This window comes from Podarcis erhardii (assembly GCF_964252035.2).
Source record: "Podarcis erhardii genome assembly, chromosome: 13".
NCBI classification, from domain to species: Eukaryota; Metazoa; Chordata; class Lepidosauria; order Squamata; family Lacertidae; genus Podarcis; species Podarcis erhardii.
The window spans coordinates 54,921,073-54,941,936 of NC_138502.1; the positions used below are offsets into that span (position 1 = coordinate 54,921,073).

The 20,864-nt window shown below is 47.9% G+C and overlaps 2 protein-coding genes across 4 annotated transcripts in view; both read left to right on the forward strand.

The window, feature by feature from the left end:
• Positions 1–16,884, forward strand: part of LOC309327059 (vomeronasal type-2 receptor 26-like) — a gene marked incomplete at its 3' end in the record, with an annotated part of 181,686 nt that extends 164,802 nt beyond the window's left edge. The window contains exons 2-5 of the mRNA XM_081836092.1: positions 10,683–10,974; positions 12,846–13,073; positions 14,035–14,161; positions 15,974–16,884. Of these exons, the coding sequence (XP_081692218.1) occupies positions 10,708–10,974; positions 12,846–13,073; positions 14,035–14,161; positions 15,974–16,884 (1,533 nt within the window). The 5' untranslated portion in view covers positions 10,683–10,707. The remainder of the gene's footprint in view (positions 1–10,682; positions 10,975–12,845; positions 13,074–14,034; positions 14,162–15,973) is intronic.
• LOC309327342 (uncharacterized protein) lies at positions 4,017–6,992 on the forward strand. Of its 3 annotated transcripts, none has more exons than XM_081836570.1 (5): positions 4,017–4,057; positions 4,750–4,848; positions 4,968–5,042; positions 5,372–5,521; positions 6,616–6,992. In XM_081836570.1, the coding sequence occupies exons 1-5, from the start codon at positions 4,043–4,045 to the stop codon at positions 6,841–6,843; spliced, it is 567 nt and encodes a 188-aa protein (XP_081692696.1). In that variant the 5' UTR covers positions 4,017–4,042; the 3' UTR covers positions 6,844–6,992. The 3 variants fall into 3 exon arrangements, with proteins under 3 accessions (XP_081692696.1, XP_081692697.1, XP_081692698.1); XM_081836571.1 differs by having other exon boundaries at positions 4,753–4,848; positions 6,616–6,991; XM_081836572.1 differs by lacking the exon at positions 4,750–4,848 and having other exon boundaries at positions 6,616–6,991.
• Positions 16,885–20,864: the final 3,980 nt, after the last annotated feature.

A 20,864-nucleotide genomic window follows, 5' to 3' on the forward strand; every position in this document is an offset into this window, starting at 1 on the left:
CTGAGGGCGTGCAGAGTGCAGATCCCCCAGGGGCCCCTCTCTCTCTCTCCCGGGCTCACCTGGGGGCCCCGTCCCTGCCAGCCTCTCCGGCCTCTGAGGGCGTGCAGAGTGCAGATCCCCCAGGGGCCCCTCTCTCTCTCTCCCGGGCTCACCTGGGGGCCCCGTCCCTGCCAGCCTCCCCGGCCTCTGAGGGTGTGCAGAGTGCAGGATCCCCCCCCCGGGGCCCCTCTCTCTCTCTCCCGGGCTCACCTGGGGGCCCCGTCCCTGCCAGCCTCTCCGGCCTCTGAGGGCGTGCAGAGTGCAGATCCCCCCAGAGGCCCCTCTCTCTCTCTCCCGGGCTCACCTGGGGGCCCCGTCCCTGCCAGCCTCTCCGGCCTCTGAGGGTGTGCAGAGTGCAGATCCCCCCAGGGGCCCCTCTCTCTCTCTCCCGGGCTCACCTGGGGGCCCCGTCCCTGCCAGCCTCTCTGGCCTCTGAGGGTGTGCAGAGCGCAGATCCGCCCAGGGGCCCCCCTCTCTCTCTCCCGGGCTCACCTGGGGGCCCCGTCCCTGCCAGCCTCTCTGGCCTCTGAGGGTGTGCAGAGTGCAGATCCCCCCAGGGGCCCCTCTCTCTCTCTCCCGGGCTCACCTGGGGGCCCCGTCCCTGCCAGCCTCTCTGGCCTCTGAGGGTGTGCAGAGTGCAGATCCCCCCAGGGGCCCCTCTCTCTCTCTCCCGGGCTCACCTGGGGGCCCCGTCCCTGCCAGCCTCTCTGGCCTCTGAGGGTGTGCAGAGTGCAGATCCCCCCCCGGGGCCCCTCTCTCTCTCTCCCGGGCTCACCTGGGGGCCCCGTCCCTGCCAGCCTCTCTGGCCTCTGAGGGTGTGCAGAGTGCAGATCCCCCCAGGGGCCCCTCTCTCTCTCTCCCGGGCTCACCTGGGGGCCCCGTCCCTGCCAGCCTCCCCGGCCTCTGAGGGTGTGCAGAGTGCAGGATCCCCCCCCCGGGGCCCCCCTCTCTCTCTCCCGGGCTCACCTGGGGGCCCCGTCCCTGCCAGCCTCTCCGGCCTCTGAGGGCGTGCAGAGTGCAGGATCCCCCCCCGGGGCCCCCCTCTCTCTCTCCCGGGCTCACCTGGGGGCCCCGTCCCTGCCAGCCTCTCCGGCCTCTGAGGGCGTGCAGAGTGCAGATCCCCCAGGGGCCCCCCTCTCTCTCTCCCGGGCTCACCTGGGGGCTCCGTCCCTGCCAGCCTCTCCGGCCTCTGAGGGTGTGCAGAGTGCAGATCCCCCCAGGGGCCCCTCTCTCTCTCTCCCGGGCTCACCTGGGGGCCCCGTCCCTGCCAGCCTCTCCGGCCTCTGAGGGTGTGCAGAGTGCAGATCCCCCCAGGGGCCCCTCTCTCTCTCTCCCGGGCTCACCTGGGGGCCCCGTCCCTGCCAGCCTCTCCGGCCTCTGAGGGCGTGCAGAGTGCAGATCCCCCCAATGGCCCCTCTCTCTCCCGGGCTCACCTGGGGGCCCCGTCCCTGCCAGCCTCTCCGGCCTCTGAGGGCGTGCAGAGTGCAGATCCCCCCAGAGGCCCCTCTCTCTCTCTCCCGGGCTCACCTGGGGGCCCCGTCCCTGCCAGCCTCTCCGGCCCTTGGGTGACTCTGGCCAGCTGGACGGGCTGCAGGCGCTGGTGTCCCTGGCGGACGAGGAGGGTCATGTGGCCCTCGGAGGGGAAGGGGCCACCTTCCAAAGGCCCTGCAACTCCCGCCAGCCTCCGCCGGCAGACTTCCCAGCATGCACTGCCAGCTCCATTAGGCCAATGGTTGAATCCCAGCATGAAGAAATTTGAAATTTACTCGTTTTTCCAGTGTATAACCAAATAATTCAATCTCAAGGAGTCTTATGTTTGGCTTCGCTTATTAGCTTCATGGATAAATTAACCTCTATTAGGTTTCATTTCATTTCCCTCAGGTCCTTCTTCCCAGCATGCTTTGCTGCCCCATCTTCTCACAAACAAAGATCCTGTGTCCTATAATTGAAATTTACTCATTTTCCAATGTATAACTAAATAAATTAATCCCAAATTGTCTTTGGTTAGGTTTCACTTATTAGCTTTATTGGTAAATTACCCTTTATTAGGTTTAATTTCCCTCACGTCCTTCTTCCCAGCATGCTTTGCTGCCCCTTCTTCTCACAAACATGGATCCAGCTTCCTATAATTGAAATTTACCCATTTTCCAACATATAACTGAATAAATAAATCCCAAGGTGTCTTTTGTTAGGTTTCACTTATTAGCTTTATTGGTAAATTATCCTTTGTTAGGTTTGATTTCATTTCCCTCATGTCCTTCTTCCCAGCATGCTTTGCTGCCCCTTCTTCTCCAAACAAGGATCCTGTTTCCTATCATTTTCTTTTTCTCTAGGCGTATTTGGATTCTTCCATTTAAACTTGATGGAGGGGCAGAGCGATGGAAAAAGAGAGGCGGCTTTTCCTCCCAGCCTTTCCCTCGCCCTTCCCAGGCTGCCCTGCGCAACCTTCCTCCTGGCCTGCTCATCAACTCAGAAGAACCAATTCTTCGACTCCTAAACCCCCATAACCCAGGAAGCCTCCCAGAGACCTCGTCCTTTTCCTCCTTCCCTTGGAGGCACCTAGAAGGGCTTCCCCCTTTTCCCGACGTCCCGCGGCTCCGGCGCCCTGGACAACAGAGGCCAAAATGGCCTGGGCCACCCGCCAGTTGTTTTCCCTGCAATTTAGAGCTCCCAAAATGCTTGAAATGCATGTTGTGGCTGTGATTTGGAGAGTGCTTTTAATATTCTGTTGGGAGCCGCCCAGAGTGGCCAGGGAAAGCAATATTATTATTATTATTATTATTATTATTATTATTATTATTATCATCATCTCATTGCCTTGATTGCAATGAAACCTAAAGCAGACCCATTGAAATGCAATTATTAACTTGGTTTCGGGTTTACACCAACCATTCTTCTTTTCCCAATAACCCTGAGATGTTTTTAATTGTTTTTAAACCGGGATCTTTCATGAGGAAGGGTGGCATATAAATCAAATAAAGGAGAAGAAATTTAGAGTATTGAGTAAATTTAGTTATAAAAATATTAATTTAGTACCGTATTGGCCCGAATATAAGCCGCACCTTTAAAATTCAAGGGGGAGGAAAGAAGACTATACCCAAATATAAGGTGCTCCCTTCAAATTCGGCAGGCACTCACACCTGTTCCATTTTACCGTATGTCTGTTCCGGCAGCGATATTGTAAAAGCGAGCTTTTGTAAGGTCGTGAATTTAAAGTTTATCTTCAGAAACAATGTAAAATTAAGGAATGTTAGAAAGATGTTGGGGGGGGAAATTATGTGATTCTAGCAGAAAAGATATAAAGGATTAAGTAAAAATGAATTGCTGAAAGAAGAGATTGCAAAATTATACTATATTAAGATAAATTATTAAGTTAAAAACAAAGTTGGAAAGGATTTGCTGAAATATTTAATTGAATTTGAATACAAAAATGGGAGGTGTGAGGAGGTCAAGGAAGTAAGTGAATGTAAATAAGTGATGTAAAGGTTTGACTTGTCTCTTTTTTTTGATGATGTTTGCTTTTTTATGTATTGTTATCTATATTTTTCTCTTTTTGTTTTCTGTAACCTTTAAAATCTTAATAAAAATATATTTAAAAAAATACGGTAATGTACTATGACAAAGACTATGGCTTTCAGTTTACAGAGCACTCTGATATGAGTGTTCATTAAATCTAGTTTAATGATGATGATGATGATGATGAAGAAGAAGAAGAAAAGGTGTTGCAATGGAGGAGTGCAGGGAGAAGAAAACTCCTGGCACGCATTCTTTCTTGCTACAGAATTAAAAGATTTCTCTCCTTTTCTCCTTCTTTTTCTCTTGGGTGGTGTGTTCAGCGGTCGCCCTCAGGGGAAACAGGGTCCCCCCCCCGGAGGAAATGGACGGATCAGAACCTGGCTGGGACATCGGCTCAGAATCCCAACCTCACTTGGCAGTTGAGGCCATGGGTGCCTTATCTTGTATTAGACACCGAAAAGGCTGAAAAAGCAAAGTCTGAAGACTGATGTCTAGGGAAATGGTGAGGGGACCAGCAGGAAACTGCTAAGGGAGTTTGGAGTCCTTTTATTCTGTTGCAGTTGCAGAGAAAGGAGGGTGGGGGATTGGGGGCCGCCCCAGGTGTCGTCACTGAGGGGGGTGGCAAAAGGACAAAAAGCCGAGTTTAAAATAAAAATAAAAATTGGGCTCACCAAACCTTTTAGTTGAGTCAAAAAACGCGGCTGGCACTGGGCGCCACACCGTGGGGCTGGCACTTACCGGGGGGGGGGGCTGCAGAGTGCCTGATCCTAGCGTCTCTCCTGGGGGTGACATGGTGGCGTGGGCCCCTGCAGGCTGGGCACTGCCTGAAACACCAGCGTGGGGCTTGCGTCTGCCCTCTGCCTCTCCCTCAGCCGCCCTACAGCTGAGGGGGAGAGGGCAGAGAGGCTCCAGGTAGCGCCCCCCGCCTGCAGGACCCCCGCGTTGAACTGGGCACCCGAGCGGCTGGCTATGCCGCTGTTCTGTTGTTTCAATTATGGGTGCCTTGAGAGTTAATGTGCTGTGCTTGCTGCCCCACTCGTCCTGATGGACCAGCCCCCCATGGCACCAGGGCTGTAGGTCTTCCCTGGCTAGCGACTCAATGTGCGCAGGAGAGTTTGCCTTCTGGGTTCCTGTCTCATTTTGGGCTGCTCTCTTTCTCCTTTCTCCCTGCCACCACCACTGGGTCTCTGCCAGCAGTCAGCCATCGAGGAGGACATTTTCCATGAAAAGGACAATGAAGGAAAAGGCGAGGAGGAGACCGCAAGACGGCTGGATCTCCTCAGTCCTGACTGGGTAAGTGGCCGTGGCCTAAGTGGCTGCAGGATGAAACTGTTGTTTCAGTTAGGGGTGCTTTGAGTTTTAATGTTTGGTTTGGTTTTTTAATTGCTCGTTTTTTGCATCTTTCCTTGCAGGTTCCAAGTATGTCACCATTTTCCAGTGTTTCCTCCCTGTCCTCCCTGGATTCCCTTTGGGACTCCCTCAATGAGGTACGTAGCCGACAGAGCAGGAGGGAAGCCCTGCTGAGCTGGGCAACCCTGAGGCCGGGGAGGAGGAGGAGGAGGAAGCCGGCCGGCCGGCTGGTCAGGCCACCTTCTGGACTGGTCGTGAGCAAGGGGGCAGGCAGGCAGGCAGGGGGCTGCTAAGGGTATGCTTGCTGCCCCACTTGTCCTGATGGACCAGCCCCCCCCCCCCCATGGTGCCAGGGCTGTAGGGCTTCCCTGGCTAGCGACTCAATGTGGGTTCCTCTCTCATTTTGGGCTGCTCTCTTTCTCCCCTCTCCCCACCACCACCTCTGGGGTCCTGTCTCTACCAGCAGTCAGCCTCTGAAGTGGCTATCAAGGAGGAAGAGCCACAAGAAGAATCAGGGAGCCCCCCAGAGGAGGACGGGGAGGACAAAGAGGACAGGGAGGACCTTGATTTGGCGTGCCCCCCACCTGGAGAACACCTGGAGGCAAGCGTAATTGAGGTCAGATGAAACATTCATTCATGACATATGAAAAGCTTCCCTGAACAGGGCTGTCTTCAGATGTCTTCTAAAAGTCAGATAGTTGTTTATTTCTTTGACATCTGGCGAGAGGGCATTCCACTGGGCGGGTGCCACTACCGAGAAGGCCCTCTGCCTGGTTCCCTGTAACTTCGCTTATCGCAGTGGGGAACCGCCAGAAGGCCCTCTTGGGTTGCTTTTGGTTTGGAATTGGTTTTGTTAAGATATCTCTTTTGAATGGGATTCCAGGTGGCTCCTGCCAAATGAAGTTATTAATTGCAAAGTGGGTTTGGCGATAATAAAACCATGTTGGCACTTTGCAAAGCCGGTTCTCTCTGGGGTTTTCCTGCCTCCTATACCTTCCCCCCCATCCGCTTGTTCTTGGTTTTGTGTCTCGTTCAGATCTCTCCAAGGCCGGCCACATGAGAACTTGGGAGAGGAGTGTTCCCTACTGACTACAACCCTTTCGTATAACGCCTCACCTCCAAACAGAAAAGGAGGGATTCTGACAGCCTGCCACCACACAGGCCTTTCTTCGTGTGGCACCTTCACAAACGGTCTGGAGGGCAGCAACACAAGAAGCGGCTTTTTCTGTGGTGGCTCCCACTTGCGGAATGCTCATCTGGCGCTTTCATTATGTATCTTTAGGTACCAAGCAAAGACGTTTCTCTAGAACAGAGCTTTCCAAACTGTGTGCTCCTCCCAGGGCTGGAAAAGGGCTAGTTGAACTGAATCCCTGTCTTGCGAAATGAGGCATGTCTCCAAAGTGTGTCACCAACATGGAAAGTTCTGCGCTAGAACCAGCCTTTGGCTAACGGAACAATGCATGGCCTTTTCAACATGCTTGTGGATTGGGAGGTTGGCTTATGACTTCGTTTTTGTTTTTAATACATATGTTGTGTTTTTATTTTGTATTTTTATGCTGTAAGCAACCCTGAGAGCTTCAGATGAAGGACGGCATACGGATTTAATCAATCAACTGTTTGTTTGTTTGTTTGTTTGTTTGTTTGTTTGTTTGATTAATGATTGTGGCATTTTCCCAGAATCTGGAGGTGAATTGTTTACTTTTCTCACAGGACTGCGAGGAAGAGAGGCCCCTGAAGACCCCCAATTGCCTGGCTTCCATCATCTCCCGGATTCACAAGATCTTCAGAAGAGCGCCGCCGCCAGCACCACCAGTGCCACCGGGGCAACCCAGTACAAGAGCCAGCAGCGGGGCGCAGGCAGAACGGAGGCCACTCTGCACGCGGCTCAGGCGCTGGATGCGGCAGCATCGCAGCTGTGTCCACCCTGAACCAAGGTGAGGAGGAGTTGGGAGACTTGCACCGATCCGCCCGGGGGGATTTTGCCACCCCCCTGGGATGACACTTGGGCCAATACCCCCCCACACACACACCCCACCTTCTTCCGCCAGTGGTGGCAGGGGAAGTAGCACCTGGAGGAGCCTGAGTCCCTAAGGGACATTTTCTTTTTGTTGTCCTTGCACAGGTCTTAATCCTTGTAGTCCAAATTGGAGCCAGCCCCAATCCTAGAGCCTGTCACCTTTTGTGATGGTGGAGCAGAACAGAGAAGATAGCGGGCAAATAGTGGACGGGGAAGGAGAAGTGCGAGAGAACGACAGCGTCTGCGGTGGCGGAGGAGAAGGAGAAGGCAGGACTGAGAGGGGAACGATCCTGGAAAGTGGCTTGAAAAGAAAGGGCAATATGGTGTAGAAAAACTGCTAGCTCATGCTGCCCATGCCCAAGGGAGGAGGAGGAAGGAAAGGAGGAAAGAAAGCGAGCAAGAAGGGACAGCTAAAGAAAGAACTGAGAAAAGAGACAGTGAGACCTTCTGGGGGTCAAAGAAATTACAATAAGAAGGAAACTGAGAGGTTTTAGGTTGCGCTCCGCGGCAACCTGGAAGTAACAAAACGCATGACTTCCGGGTTTTGCCATTCGCGCACGCGCAAACGTTCAAAATGATGTCACGCGCATGCGTGGAAGCAGTGAATCACGACCAGCACACGTGCAGACGTGGATTGCGTTCGCTTCAGGATGCGAACGGGGCTCTGGAACGGATCCTGTTCGCATCCAGAGGTACCACTGTATACTAATGGGAGACTTAAATGGAGTTACATCATTAGAGGTGGGAGTTATTTGCCCAGTCAAGTGGGGCATGGACTTTATGAAACAGATCAAACAAACAAATAAATAAATATTGATTAAAAAATAAATAAAACTGCTAGAATGCTAGCCTGGCTTGTGCGCAGACAATTTGCTTATGAGTAGAGAAGTTTCTGCTCAAAGATGGGGAGCAAGTTGGTTCCATGTACAACAGAAGCTCACCTTCCCCAAAACATGTCGAAGGGCAAAAGGTTTAAGGCTCAGAGCAACATTTCTCCCCTCCGCCAACCCCAGAGAGCTTCCCTCTGTTGGAGAAGCCTTTCAAAGATGGGGTGGAAATTCACTTGAAGTGGCTTCAAAGCCACCAATGCGCTACTTCCCTTCAGGGGGAGAACCAGAAGAGAGCGGCAAGAATCAAGCAGCCCAGACCCACCCAATGTGGCCTGAGGGTGGGCTTGAGAAAACCCTCCCCATCGCAGGCTCCACCAGTCTCTGTCTCTAGCAGCCTCCAGGAAACAAGATCTCACCATCATGTATCCCGTTCACAGTACTGTGGATGGTATTTCTCAACGTTCTCCATTTTTTTATTTTTTAAAATTTACTTTTGGCTCTATATAAAGCCCTATGCCTGGAGGTCTCAGGGCGGTTCAGAGAGCAAAATCAAAATATAAAACCACAATATATATAATCAAAATAAAAACAACAACCCAATAACAGCCTCAGCCCTCCCCCAAAAACCCCACATTTTAAAAGGGCTTAGGATGCCTGGGATACAAGGCTGGGACTCCTTCATCTGGCTGTTGTCCATCCCTGACTTTCCCACCTCTTCTTAAAAACCTCCAATGAATCATAGAATGGGAGACTTGGAAAGGGACCCCAAGGTCCTCTGGTCCAACCCTCTGCAATGCAGGAATCTCAGCTGAAGAATCCCAACAGATGGCCACCCAACCTCTGCTTAAAAACCTCCAAGGAAGGAGCGTTCATGGTCGGATCCAGCTGCTTCTTTCGTGGTCTTGAACAAAGTTCAGGCCAACTCCCAAACACACTTCCAACTCCCAAACACACCCCTTGACTTCTGTTCAACATGTTTTTCTCCAGTTCTGCACCTGCCGCTTGAGCCATTCAAGACTCCAGAAAGTTATTGTGGTGAAACTTATTCCACTTAGAATAATCAAAATTATAGTCATCTCATCTTCTGAAAGCTCAGGAGATATTTCTGGAGATTACATCAGCCTCAGAAAGTAGCATGACAATATTAATTGCGCTGTGTCTGGGAAAGAAAAAGTTAGTGCAGATAATATTTCCTGTGATGGAGACAGACTGAGTCAAGATGCAGAGCTGGCGAAAGAGGGGTGTGCCTGCCTTGTGCTTCCTAGCTCCGAAGGTATAGTTGAAAACCACCAAGCCTGGCAAAGCCCACCCAGTCTGGTCTTGCAAGAGTCTTTGGGTTCTTCTGCTTCGCCTCCTTGGCATGTAAGAGGAGGAGGAGGAGGCAGAGCCAGAATGAGATCCCTGCTCCTTCTGTTGCTGCTTCTGCTGCTCATGATGCCCTTTGGAGTCTGCAGGAACCACAAGGCGAAATGCCCCTTGAATCTGGTCAGGGATGAAACGGATGCTCGCAATTACTACCGGCCTGGACACTTTCTCATCAGTGGGATCATATCTCCAAAAAACTTTTATAAGGAACTCCATACGTCTTTTCTCAGACACCCTTCGCCAGGATTGAAAAGTATGTACACAGTTTCATGGTCCTCCAGTCCTTCTAGTGGTTCCTATTTATCAAGGAAATAGCTTCTTTCTCAAGGCTGGGGAGCTAAGGGCTGATATTGGAGGACTACCCTGCCCTGACCATTGGTCTTGCTGGTTGGGGGTGATGGGAGCTGGGGGGTCTAGTATAAGATTCCACACAAACCTCTCCTGTTTCCATGTTCTCTGGGTCTTCCTTAGTGAAACACTCTCCTACCTTTGATTCTGTGTTGCTTTTAGTAGAATGCAAGGATGCCAATGAATCTGGTCAGGGGTCAAAAGGATGCACTGAATTTCCCCACCTGCAGGATGCCATGAAACTCAGGCAATTTCCCAGGCTCAAAGGTTTCATTCAATATTATTCCATTTTGACAATTCATAAACTGTCATTAAGGAATGTTACAGTTTTACAAATGGAATTTTAAGATCCTCTAGGTGACCTTTGGTGGCTGAAGAGCAGGAAAGATGTACTTTTCCTGAAAATATGAATAAAATAATATGAATCAGGAGACTTCCTTGTTTGTGGAGTAAGGTTTCTAAAATGTGAAAAGGAATTATTCCTTTTTTCACATACACAAATGGCCTTATTTCTAAGTAGTGAGATGTTTCCTAACCCAGCGGGTGGCATGAAACTCAAGCAATTTCCAAGCTGCTAAGATTATTTTATATTTATTCTAACAGATCATTTGTGAACAACCTTAGCACTTTATACAATACCACAGGAGACCTACAGCCCACCATGGGGAAATCTGTCTCAGCTACATTAAAGGTTTCCTCCTCCAATCCCAGCACTTTCCCCTTTCTGTCATTTTTAAAAAAATGTTAGAAGCGTTTTAAGAAACCCTTACCCAACATCACCCTGGGCTACAGCATCTATGATACCTATAGTCTAGCCCCTTGGTAAAAGCAGTAAAATCAGCCTTTGCAGCAACTTCCCAGTATATCACAAATTTTGAGGGCTGCATTCATTTCTTACGCATAGAACACAGTAGAATAGAATCATAGAGTTGCAGACTTGGGAGGGACCTGGAGGAATCTCACCTGAAACATCCATGACACACGGTCACCTTCGGAGGGAGTCTGTTCCACTGCTCAACAGCTCTGTGTGCTGTTTGCATCAAAGGTCCGGTCATGGAGCAGAGATTTCCAAATTTTTGTTCTATGCTAGACAGGAAAAGGTTTGATATTAATGCAATAGGATAAATAAATACTAATCTTTGTGGATAATATAACATCCCCACCCACATTCATATGAATATCAGTTTCACTCTTTTTAAAGGATTCATTTATTGCAGGGAGGGAACTAGGATCTACTGGTACATGTTGTCTTTCCTGTTCACCATCCAAGAGATCAACCAGGATCTCAGTCTCTTGCCCAACATCACCCTGGGCTACAATATCTATGAGAACTATTTCAATGCAAGGATGACTTCGGACGCCATGCTAGAGCTGCTTGCAGGCAGTGGATGCCATATTCCCAATTATCACTGTGGAGAACAGAATCACCTGCTGGCTGTTCTTGAAAGAAGCAATACTGTCATCTCAAGAGTGATTTCAGCCTTGTCAGGCATCTACAAAATCCCACAGGTAAGTAGTGGGAGAGCATGGAAGCACAGAGAATTTCAACTGCATAAGTTTCTATTTTCCCTTTGGAGGGGTCAAGTGGGGATATTTTTAAAAATGGGAAAATCCTGAGCTATGGATCCTACATCCCTTTTTCAAAACTGAGCCTTCACCAACTTGACACCTCCAGATGTTTCAGACTAAAACTCCCATCAGCCTCAGCCAGCAGAGATTTAGATATCAGTCATTTCAGATAATTAAATATCTGTTATGCCGAAATAACATAAAATTGCTGATCTTTTGCTTTCCTTCCTAGATCAATTATGGCTTCACTGCCCAGGTTCTCGAAGCTAAAACCCTGTTCCCTTTTGTCTACCGGATGACTCCCAAAGAGGAAAGTCAGTACCAGGGGATTGTTGAATTGCTCCTGCATTTTGGATGGACGTGGATTGGCCTCTGCACTCCAGACAATGACAGCGGAGAAAGATTTGTGAGTGCTGTGAAACCTCTGATGCTCAGCAAAGGGATCTGCATTGCTTTATCAAAAAGAATACCAGAAACCTTTAATCAAGAATTTATTACGTATGTGAAACCTTTTTTCCTATGGAGAGAAGTTGGGGTATTTGTTTGCTATATAACCAGTGGAGCGGGTATCATACCACTCATAATAATACACACATTATATGTGAAGGAAATAGGGGCGAAAGTCTGGATCACAACAGCTTCGCTAGAAATCAGAATTGGCTTTTCCCTCCCTCCAAATCACTTCCAGCACTTCCATGGTTCTCTGTCCTTTGCAATTCAGACTGGAATAAGGAGCAGCAAAGGTGACAACTACAAATCACAGACCAATCCTCTTCCAGATTTTTTGGAAAAAGCTTTTCAGTGTTCATATTCAAAGCATCTGTTGTCCGTGAAAGGCAGGATAAGATGCAGAGAGGAGGAGAAACTGCAGCCATTGCCGCAAGAGAAGCGTGAGAGAGGCCTGTCTTATGACAGCTATGGCACTTACATCAATGTTCAGGCTGTGGCTCAGGCCTTGCATGCTTCGCTTTCATCGAGATCCCAGAGGAGGCTGATGGTGGAGGAAGGAGAGCAATGGGGACCCCAAAGGCTACAGCCGTGGCAGGTATTTCCTTCCCCTTTTTGCAACCTGCAGTCCACACAGATGCTGATCTTGACTGGGGATAGATCTGTAAAATACCATAGTTACTACAGTATCTTAATTCGTTCTGGATGTCCGTTCTTAACCTGAAACTGTTCTTAACCTGAAGCACCACTTTAGCTAATGGGGCCTCCTGCTGCCGGCGCGCTGCCAGAGCACAATTTCTGTTCTCATCCTGAAGCAAAGTTCTTAACCTGAAGCACTATTTCGGGGTTAACAGAGTCTGTAACCTGAAGCGTATGTAACCTGAGGTACCACTGTATTAGTATTAGTAATAGTAGCATACCGCCCAACATTTCTCTGATGAAAATAGAGACGGCCCATTCCATAACAATGATTTTACTGTTTATAGCCAGGGCTTTTTTTGAAGGGGCAACTCGCTGGAACTCAGTTTTGGCACCTCTCAGGTGGGTGCCATTGCCATTCTCAGAGGGAGGTGTTCATGGTGAGTTCCGGCACCTTCTTTTCTAGAAAAATAGCACTGTTTATACAACACACATCTTTTTGGATTCCCTCAGCACTCTGGGCAGCTCCCAACATAAAGAATCAGGGACATCCCTGGAAATTGGGGCCCTTGTAGGGTCTGTAGTAATAGAAATGGCTGAATAGGAATTCGTCTACATGAGATACATGCAGGCCCCAAATCAGAAGAGGTTGAAGTGAGTAGGACTGAAATATCCATCTTGGCTTCCAAGTTTCTCAGTGCTGGTGCTTTCCCTTGTCATTCCAGCTTCACCCTTTCTTAAGAGAAATCCGGTGTCTGAATACTTCCAGAGGCAGGCTGTGCTTGGATGAGAACTGGAAGCTGCCAGCGGACTTCAATATTTTGAACTGGGTAATGTCTCCCAATAAGTCTTGTGACCTTGTGAAAATAGGGAATATAAGGAGAGAGACGTCTGCTGGCATAAAGTTCACCATTAACCCAGAAGCCATTGAGTGGAACAAGGAATTCAATAAGGTAGGAGGAATCACAGAGGGAGAAGGCTAGGAGATGCTTATTATGTTTTTTCTTAAACATCCTCTGAAAAATGACCATATCAGGTTGACCAAAGGTGTCTTGACCATCAATAACAGCTGCAACCACCACTCCTTCTTTCCACAGCAGCTGAGATAGGAGGGGAATTTGGGGTGCTCAAAGAAAGGCTAGAGCCCAGAGGTCCTCAGAGAAGACATCTATTTCCGAGCCAGACTGAGAATTTAAGAATTCTGGACAGAATCTTTGAAAGAAAGGATTACGTAGATGAGAAGAAAAGGAAAAGCCCCAGTAAATTGAACCACTGGAAAGCAATTTATTTTAGAAATTATTATTACTGATATACTGTGGATTTTTTTAATTTGTAAAGTAAGCTCACTTCTAGATGTTGCAAATGTTAAACTATTGTATCTGCAGGAATTGAGAAGTGCACAGCTGTTGTTGAAGGAAGAGAAGTTAAAAAAAACCAAACCCTATTGTAAAGTAAGGTTAATGTTAAGGAATGGCATATGAACTAGAAATAACTAGGGAAATAGATCAGCGACCAGAGGAAACCTTGCATGCCTCAAGAACAGAGTGAGGGAAACCACTATTTGGAAAAGTCATATTAAATGTGTCTTAATTAGTGGTTGAGAGATTATTCGAATCCTGAACTTTGGGGAAATCACATTTCAGACTCCATTGCCATTTTCTGTGAAGATTTATTAAGCAGGTAAACAGAGAAGAGGAAACAGAGTTCTGTGGTGCAAACCTCAGTTGTCCTGAACTAATTATAAAGAACAAGATATTCTGGTCACCCCAATGGTCAGTGGGGGGTTGAAAGGACCCTGATGAGGGGGTCAAAGGCTGCATTCCAGAGATCCGTTTGAATTCCATGAGTGAATTACATACAAACAAATACTCCTAACTGTTCCTCTTTGTTGCACCTTCTTGTCTTTCTGGTTAGGCCGTACCTCGTTCCAGGTGTACAGAAAGATGTCGACCTGGATATGCCAAGGTGGTTCTAGAAGGAAAGCCCATTTGCTGCTATGCTTGTGCTCGGTGTGCGGAAGGGACCTTCTCCGCCCAGGAAGGTGGGTGACTCCAAGGGGGAAGGTATTTCTGGAGAGAGTAAACACAGGGCAGAAATTCAGTCTCACCCACTTTTTGTGAGAATTCTGCAGACATTGTGGAATGTGGCTCCTTCCTCAACTCCTTTAGGATTAATCACCTTCATTACATCCTGGAAGAGAGTTGAAAAGAATGATCATAAGGAAGAAATCTCTGGGATTGAAAGTGGGCAGCTATGAGAGAAATTCCCACAAACATTCCTTTTTGATTTTTTATATGAAGTCACACCAAATAATAATAATAATAATAATAATAATAATAATAATAATAATAATAATAAATTATTTATACCCTGCCCATTTAGCTGAGTTTCCTCAACCACTCTGGGTGGCTTCCAATCGAGTGTTAAAAACAATACAGCATTAAATATTAAAAACCCTAAAAAGGGCTGCCTTCAGATGTCTTTTAAAAATAGGATAGCTGCTTAATTCCTTGACATTTGATGGAAGGGCATTCCACAGGGCAAGCGCCACTACCAAGAAGGCCCTCTGCCTGGTTCCCTGTAACCTCATTTCTCGCAATGAGGGAACCGCCAGAAGGCCCTCGGCGCTGGATCTCAGTGTCCTGGCTGAACAATAGGGGTGTAGATGCTCCTTCAGGTATACTGGGCCGAGGCCATTTAGGGCTTTAAAGGTCAGCACCAACACTTCGAATTGTGCTTGGAAACGTACTGGGAGCCAATGCAGATCTCTCAGGACCGGTGTTATATGGTCCCAGTGGCCACTCCAAGTCACCAGTCTAGCTGCCACATTCTGGATCACCTCTAAAGGTAGCCCCATGTAGAGCTCATTGCAGTAGTCCAAGCGGGCAATAACTAGAGCATGCACCACTCTGGCGAGACAGTCCGCAGGCAGGTAGGGTCTCAGCCAGCATACCAGATGGAGTTGGTAGACAGCCACCCTGGACACAGAATTGACCTGTGCCTCCATGGACAGCTGTGAGTCCAAAATGACTCCCAGGCTGCGCACCTGGTCCTTCAGGGGCACAGTTACCCCATTCAGGACCAGGGAGTCCCCCTACCCCCGCCCACCCCCCGTCCCCCCAAAACAGTACTTCAATCTGTTAGCCGCCATCCATCCTCCAACCGCCTCCAGGCACTCACACAGGACCTTCACTGCCTTCACTGGTTCTGATTTAAAAGAGAGGCAGAGCTGGGTGTCATCTGCATACTGATGAACACCCAACGCGAACCCCCTGATCATTTCTCCCAGCGGCTTCATATACATATTAAAAAGCATGGGGGAGAGGACAGAACCCTGAGGCACCCCACAAGTGAGAGCCCAGGGGTCTGAACACTCATCCCCCAACACTACTTTCTGGACACGGCCTGGGAGAAAGGAGCGGAACCACTGTATAACAGTGCCCCCAGCTCCCAGCCCCTCCAGAAGGATGTTATGGTCAATGGTGTCAAAGCCTGCTGAGAGATCCAGCAGAACTAGGAAGCAGCTCTCACCTTTGTCCCTAGCCCACTGGAGATCATTGACCAGGTCGACCAAGGCAGTTTCAGTCCCATGGTGAGGCATTTCTCATAAATAATGGACAGATGTTGTAAAGTAGCAAATTTTTCACATTGCATGGAAGCAACAGAAAAGTGTTTGCATTTAAAAGGTTCAGACAAAGAGGTGTTTCTTCAGGATTAGGCAGGATCCAAACAATGCAGTTAACAGAAATGGAGTGGTCACTGCCTCTCAGTTTATCCTAGATCACAATGTTAATAGAGCACAGATCATGAGGGATGTAACTGATGCTGCAGCCACTCTTTTCCTCTTTCCCAGATGCAGAACATTGCACCAAATGCTCAGAAGATCACCATTCAAACAAGGACAGAGATCAATGTGTCCCCAAGATTACCACCTTCCTGACTTATGGAGAATATTTGGGAATGGTTTTAGCTTCCATTGCCCTCTTCTTGTCCTTAACAGCAGACACTGTGTTGGGAATCTTCATTAAATACAAGGAAACTCCCATTGTCAAAGCCAACAACCGGGACCTCTCCTACATCCTCCTCGTCTCCCTCCTGCTTTCCTTTTGGTCCTCCTTCCTCTTCATCGGGCGCCCAAGGAAAGAGACCTGCCTTCTCCGACAAACGGCCTTCAGCATCATCTTCTCAGTTGCTGTTTCTTCTGTCTTGGCAAAGACCATCACGGTGGTGCTGGCCTTCCTGGCCACAAAGCCCGGGAACAGGCTGAGGAGATGGCTGGGCAAGAGTCTGGCCAACTCCATTGTCATCTCCTGTTCTGGGGGGCAAGTTCTCATCTGCACCATCTGGCTGGGCTCTTCTCCCCCATTCCCAGAGCCCAACATGCACTCCCAGGTGGAAGAGATCATCCTGCAATGCAACGAAGGGTCTGTGGCCATGTTCTATGTTGCCCTCGGCTACCTGGGCTTCTTGGCTGCCACCTGCTTCACGGTGGCTTTCCTAGCCAGGAAGCTGCCTGGCTCCTTCAACGAAGCCAAGCTGATCACCTTCAGCATGCTGGTCTTCTGCAGTGTTTGGGTGTCTTTTGTGCCCACCTACCTGAGCACCAAGGGCAAGTACATGGTGGCCGTGCAGATCTTCTCTATGTTGGCCTCCAGCGCTGGGCTTCTGGGCTGCATCTTCCTTCCCAAGTGCTACATTATTGTGCTGAGGCCTGAGCTGAACACAAAGGAGCACCTGACAACAAGGAATTCAGGGGACATCTGATTCTTGAAACAGTCCATGTTCCTGATGTCCAGAAGTGCCTAAAGGAAACACAGCTACTCACCCATGCTGTTTATTCTCCATCTCTGAAAGAGATTGTGTTCATTCTTAGCCTGGGTTTTAGGAAGTCCTGTTCACATGAACAGTAAGATGGGTGGAAATCCTTTGTATGCTGTATCATTTATAAGTGCACTTCACATCATTTCATTCTCCCAAGCTTAGTATATCAATAAACTGAGAAATTGATTTAAATTATCCTCCTTAGTCTGTTGATTTAATTTCTGTATCGTGTAAGCTCTGCTCCCTGTTCCAAAGAGTAGCCGCTGACCTTAAGCATAGCCTTGACTGGAGTAAAATGAATTCTCTTGATTTGGCCTGGATCTGACACGTTGTGCACTGATGTTGAGTGGATCACCAGAGTGAGTGAGCCAGCAACAAGTTCAGCATTGGAGGGAAGCAATGAGGCGATGCCAAATAGTTGTATTCCCTGCCTGCCAAACCTTATGCTCAGTCAAGAAGGAAGAGCGAGAGGCCTCCTCCTCCAACTCAGGTTCGTCCCACTCAGGCCCCCATTTATAGAGGAAAGCCAAGATCAGATGGGCAACTAAAAATAATTCACAGAACAGCCACTGATAAAGCATTTATATTAATTAGCCAAGATCGCATCCTGCTTCAACTTTCATGACTCAAAACTAGTGGAAAGCTTACCAAACTCTCAGTCTTATAGCAATTCAACCTGTAGCATTCCAATGAAGGGTGCTTTATAAATTTAATAAATAAAGGTCCTGAGAGAGCTGACTGTTTGTTTGTTGAATCTGGAGGTCTAAAGACCTAAAATATATTGGTCTATATCCCTATATCTATATACCTGGAGGTCTAAAACAACAACCCAGTAACAAACCCCTGAAACCCCACATTTTAAAAGGGCATAAGATGTCCTTCCAATCAACCAAAGGCCTGGTTAAAAAGCAACGTTTTTGCTTGGTGCCTAACTGTGCATAATGAAGGTGCCAGGTGAACTTCCCTGGGGAGAGCATTCCACAGACGGGGAGCCACTGCAGAGAAGTCAACAGACACTCAAGGAATAGTTTCGGAGAAAAAGCTTTATTTCTACCATCCATGAACTGGTAGAAGGAGCAAGTGTGATAGTTCACAAACAAGCACGGGTTCACAGTCATTTGCACAGAGCATATATTCCCCTTCCAGTTCCCTCCCCTTTCTCCCCTTCAGAGTCCTGCCTCGAGTTCCCCTGAGCATGAACAGAAAGCTCCTGTCTTGGGACTCTTGGACTCTTGGCACCCTTCCCAGGAAAGGGAGTGAGAAGCCTTGCGTTCAGCATGTCCAAGATGTTGCAACTGAATGAGATAAAAGTCACTTCTCAGGCCTGAGTATTCTTGGCAATGACAGAGCCTATTCATTAGCCTTTTTTGAAGCTCTCTTGTACTGATAAAAGTCACGGTTTGCCTATGAGAAAACAGAGGAAAACTTTAGCTGTGGCTTTTTTAGGAGACAAAAAAGGAATTTTGGACAGTTTTGAGGCCTGGGGTGATTATTGGGGGGGGGGGTGACTTCAGCCTAGGCGGGGTCACCTGTCCTCACCTCCTTCATTCCCTCCTCTTAATTTTTGGACAGCTGCCAGGCTCGTCCCAAGCTAGGCTGTATAGGGCTTTAAAGGTTAAAACCAGCACCTTGAACCTGATCCTACATATTACTATTATTCAACTACCAGACTTTTAGAAGACATCTGAAGGCAGCCCTGTTTAGGGAAGCTTTTAATGTTTGGTGTATTACAGTATTTTAATGTTTTTTTGGAAGCCACCCAGGGTGGCTGGGGAAGCCCAGCCAGGTGGGCGGGATATAAATAATAAATCATTATTATTATTATCCTGTACTCCACTGGGAGCCAGTGCCCTGTGGATAGGATTGAGCCCTGTGGAACCCCACATTCAAGGCTCCCGGGAATGAAAAACATTCCCCAACTAACACCGTCTGGAAACGACGTCAGACCTAATCTGACGCGTAAATTAATAATGCAGAGTTTTCAATTGAAAGAATAAGAGCTTTACTGAGTTAAAATAAACTTCTTCCTAAACACCATGTTTCCAAACAGTTTGACTGAGATTGCACACTGCTCACAACTGAGGCAGACTGACTCTGACTGAAACCTAAGAGAGAAGACAGAGGGAAAATGGTTGCCAAGTCCCATGCCAGAGCGACTCAGCAGTGAGCAGTCCGGTCTGGAGAACTTGACTAGGCAGCCCCAATGACTGGCCAGTCCCAGCACTTCCCAGCCTGCTTGGCCTAAAGCCCACTTGAAAGGGATCCAGAAAACCAGTTTCTTTCAAAAGCGCCTGGATCTGGTCCAGAACCTTGCTCAGGAAAGGGAGATGAGAAACTGGCACCGGTGGTTAGTTAGGTTTTCTGAATGCAACCACAACAGCAGCTAGGACTTTATACACACGGAAGTGGAAAGAAGAATTCCCCACCAACGAGGAATGGCTTATGAAGCTGGTGGAAGAGGCTGAAATGGAGAAATTCCCTGCGAAACTAAGAGGACATAAGGAAGAATTGTTCAAGGAAGAATGGAGACCATTGTTATATTATCTGCCATACTAACATCCATACCTGAAGTCAAAGGCAGGATTTGAAATATAAGCAGAGGATTACTGATATACGACTTCGGGGCTTAGATAACTTAAACATGTTTTTAAAAACAGGTGATAAAAAGTAGTAATAAAACAAACATCAAAAAAGGAGGGGTGCGAAGTCAAGAAGCAATTATGTATTTAGTTGTTTTAAAAAACAACTCTAGTGTTTAGACAAGTGTTTTGGAATATCTTTGGAGAATTAATAAAAAATATTTTTTAAAAATAAATTTAATAATATAGCATCCACCCAGATTCTTAGGAAGCTGATACAATTTTGTTATTTTAACTTTTTTTAATGTTCTGAAGTAAGTTTGTAAACTTTTTTCTGAATGTCCTGCCTTATCTTAAAATAAAGTGCTTTAGGGGTTATTGGCCTAATCAAGTGCTGCATGGATTTTATGAATCAGATTAAATAAATAAGAATAAATAAATAGATAAAGAATAATAAAGCTGCTAAAATGCTAGCCTGGCTTCTGCGCAGACAATTTGTTTATGAGTAGAGAAGTTTCTGCTCAAAGACGAGGAGCAAGTTGGCTCCATGTGCAACAGAAGCTCTCCTTCCCCAGAACATGTCGAAGGGGAAGGGAGAGCCTAAGGCTCAGAGCAACCTTTCTCCCCTCCACCAACCCCAGAGAGCTTCCCTCTGTTGGAGAAGCCTTTCAAAGATGGGGTGGAAATTCACTTGAAGTGGCTTCAAAGCCACCAAAGAGCTACTTCGCTTCCGGGGGAGAACCAGAAGGGATAAGCAGGAATCAAGCAGCCCAGACCCAGCCAAAGGGGCCAGAGGGTGGGCTTGAGAAAGCCCTCCCCATCGCAGGCTCCACCAGTCTCTGTCTCTAGCAGCCTCCAGGAAACAAGATCTCACCATCATGTATCCCGTTCACAGTAGTGAGGATGGCATTTTTCAGCATTCTCCATTGATTGATTTTTATTTATTCATATTTATTCCTTTATTTATTGATGTACTGAATCTATATATCGCCCTATCCCTGGAGGTCTCAAGGCTGTTCACAGAACAAAATCAAAATATAAAACCACAACATATATAATCAAAATAAAAACAACAAGCCAATAATACCCCCAAAACCCCCACATTTGAAAAGGGCTTAGGATGCCTGGGATACAAGGCTAGGACTCCTACATCTGGCTGTTGTCCATCCCTGACTTTCCCACCTCTTCTTAAAAACCTCCAATGAATCATAGAATGGGAGACTTGAAAAGGGACCCCAAGGTCCTCTAGTCCAACCCTCTGCAATGCAGGAATCTCAGCTGAAGAATCCCAACAGATGGCTATCCAAACTCTGCATTAAAATCTCCAAGGAAGGAGAGTCCATG

Coding starts and splice junctions, on each gene's coding strand:
- LOC309327342 (XM_081836570.1), top strand. Junction 4,849..4,967: donor ATCTCCTCAGTCCTGACTGG/GTAAGTGGCCGT, acceptor CTTTCCTTGCAG/GTTCCAAGTATGTCACCATT. Junction 5,522..6,615: donor TGGAGGCAAGCGTAATTGAG/GTCAGATGAAAC, acceptor CTTTTCTCACAG/GACTGCGAGGAAGAGAGGCC.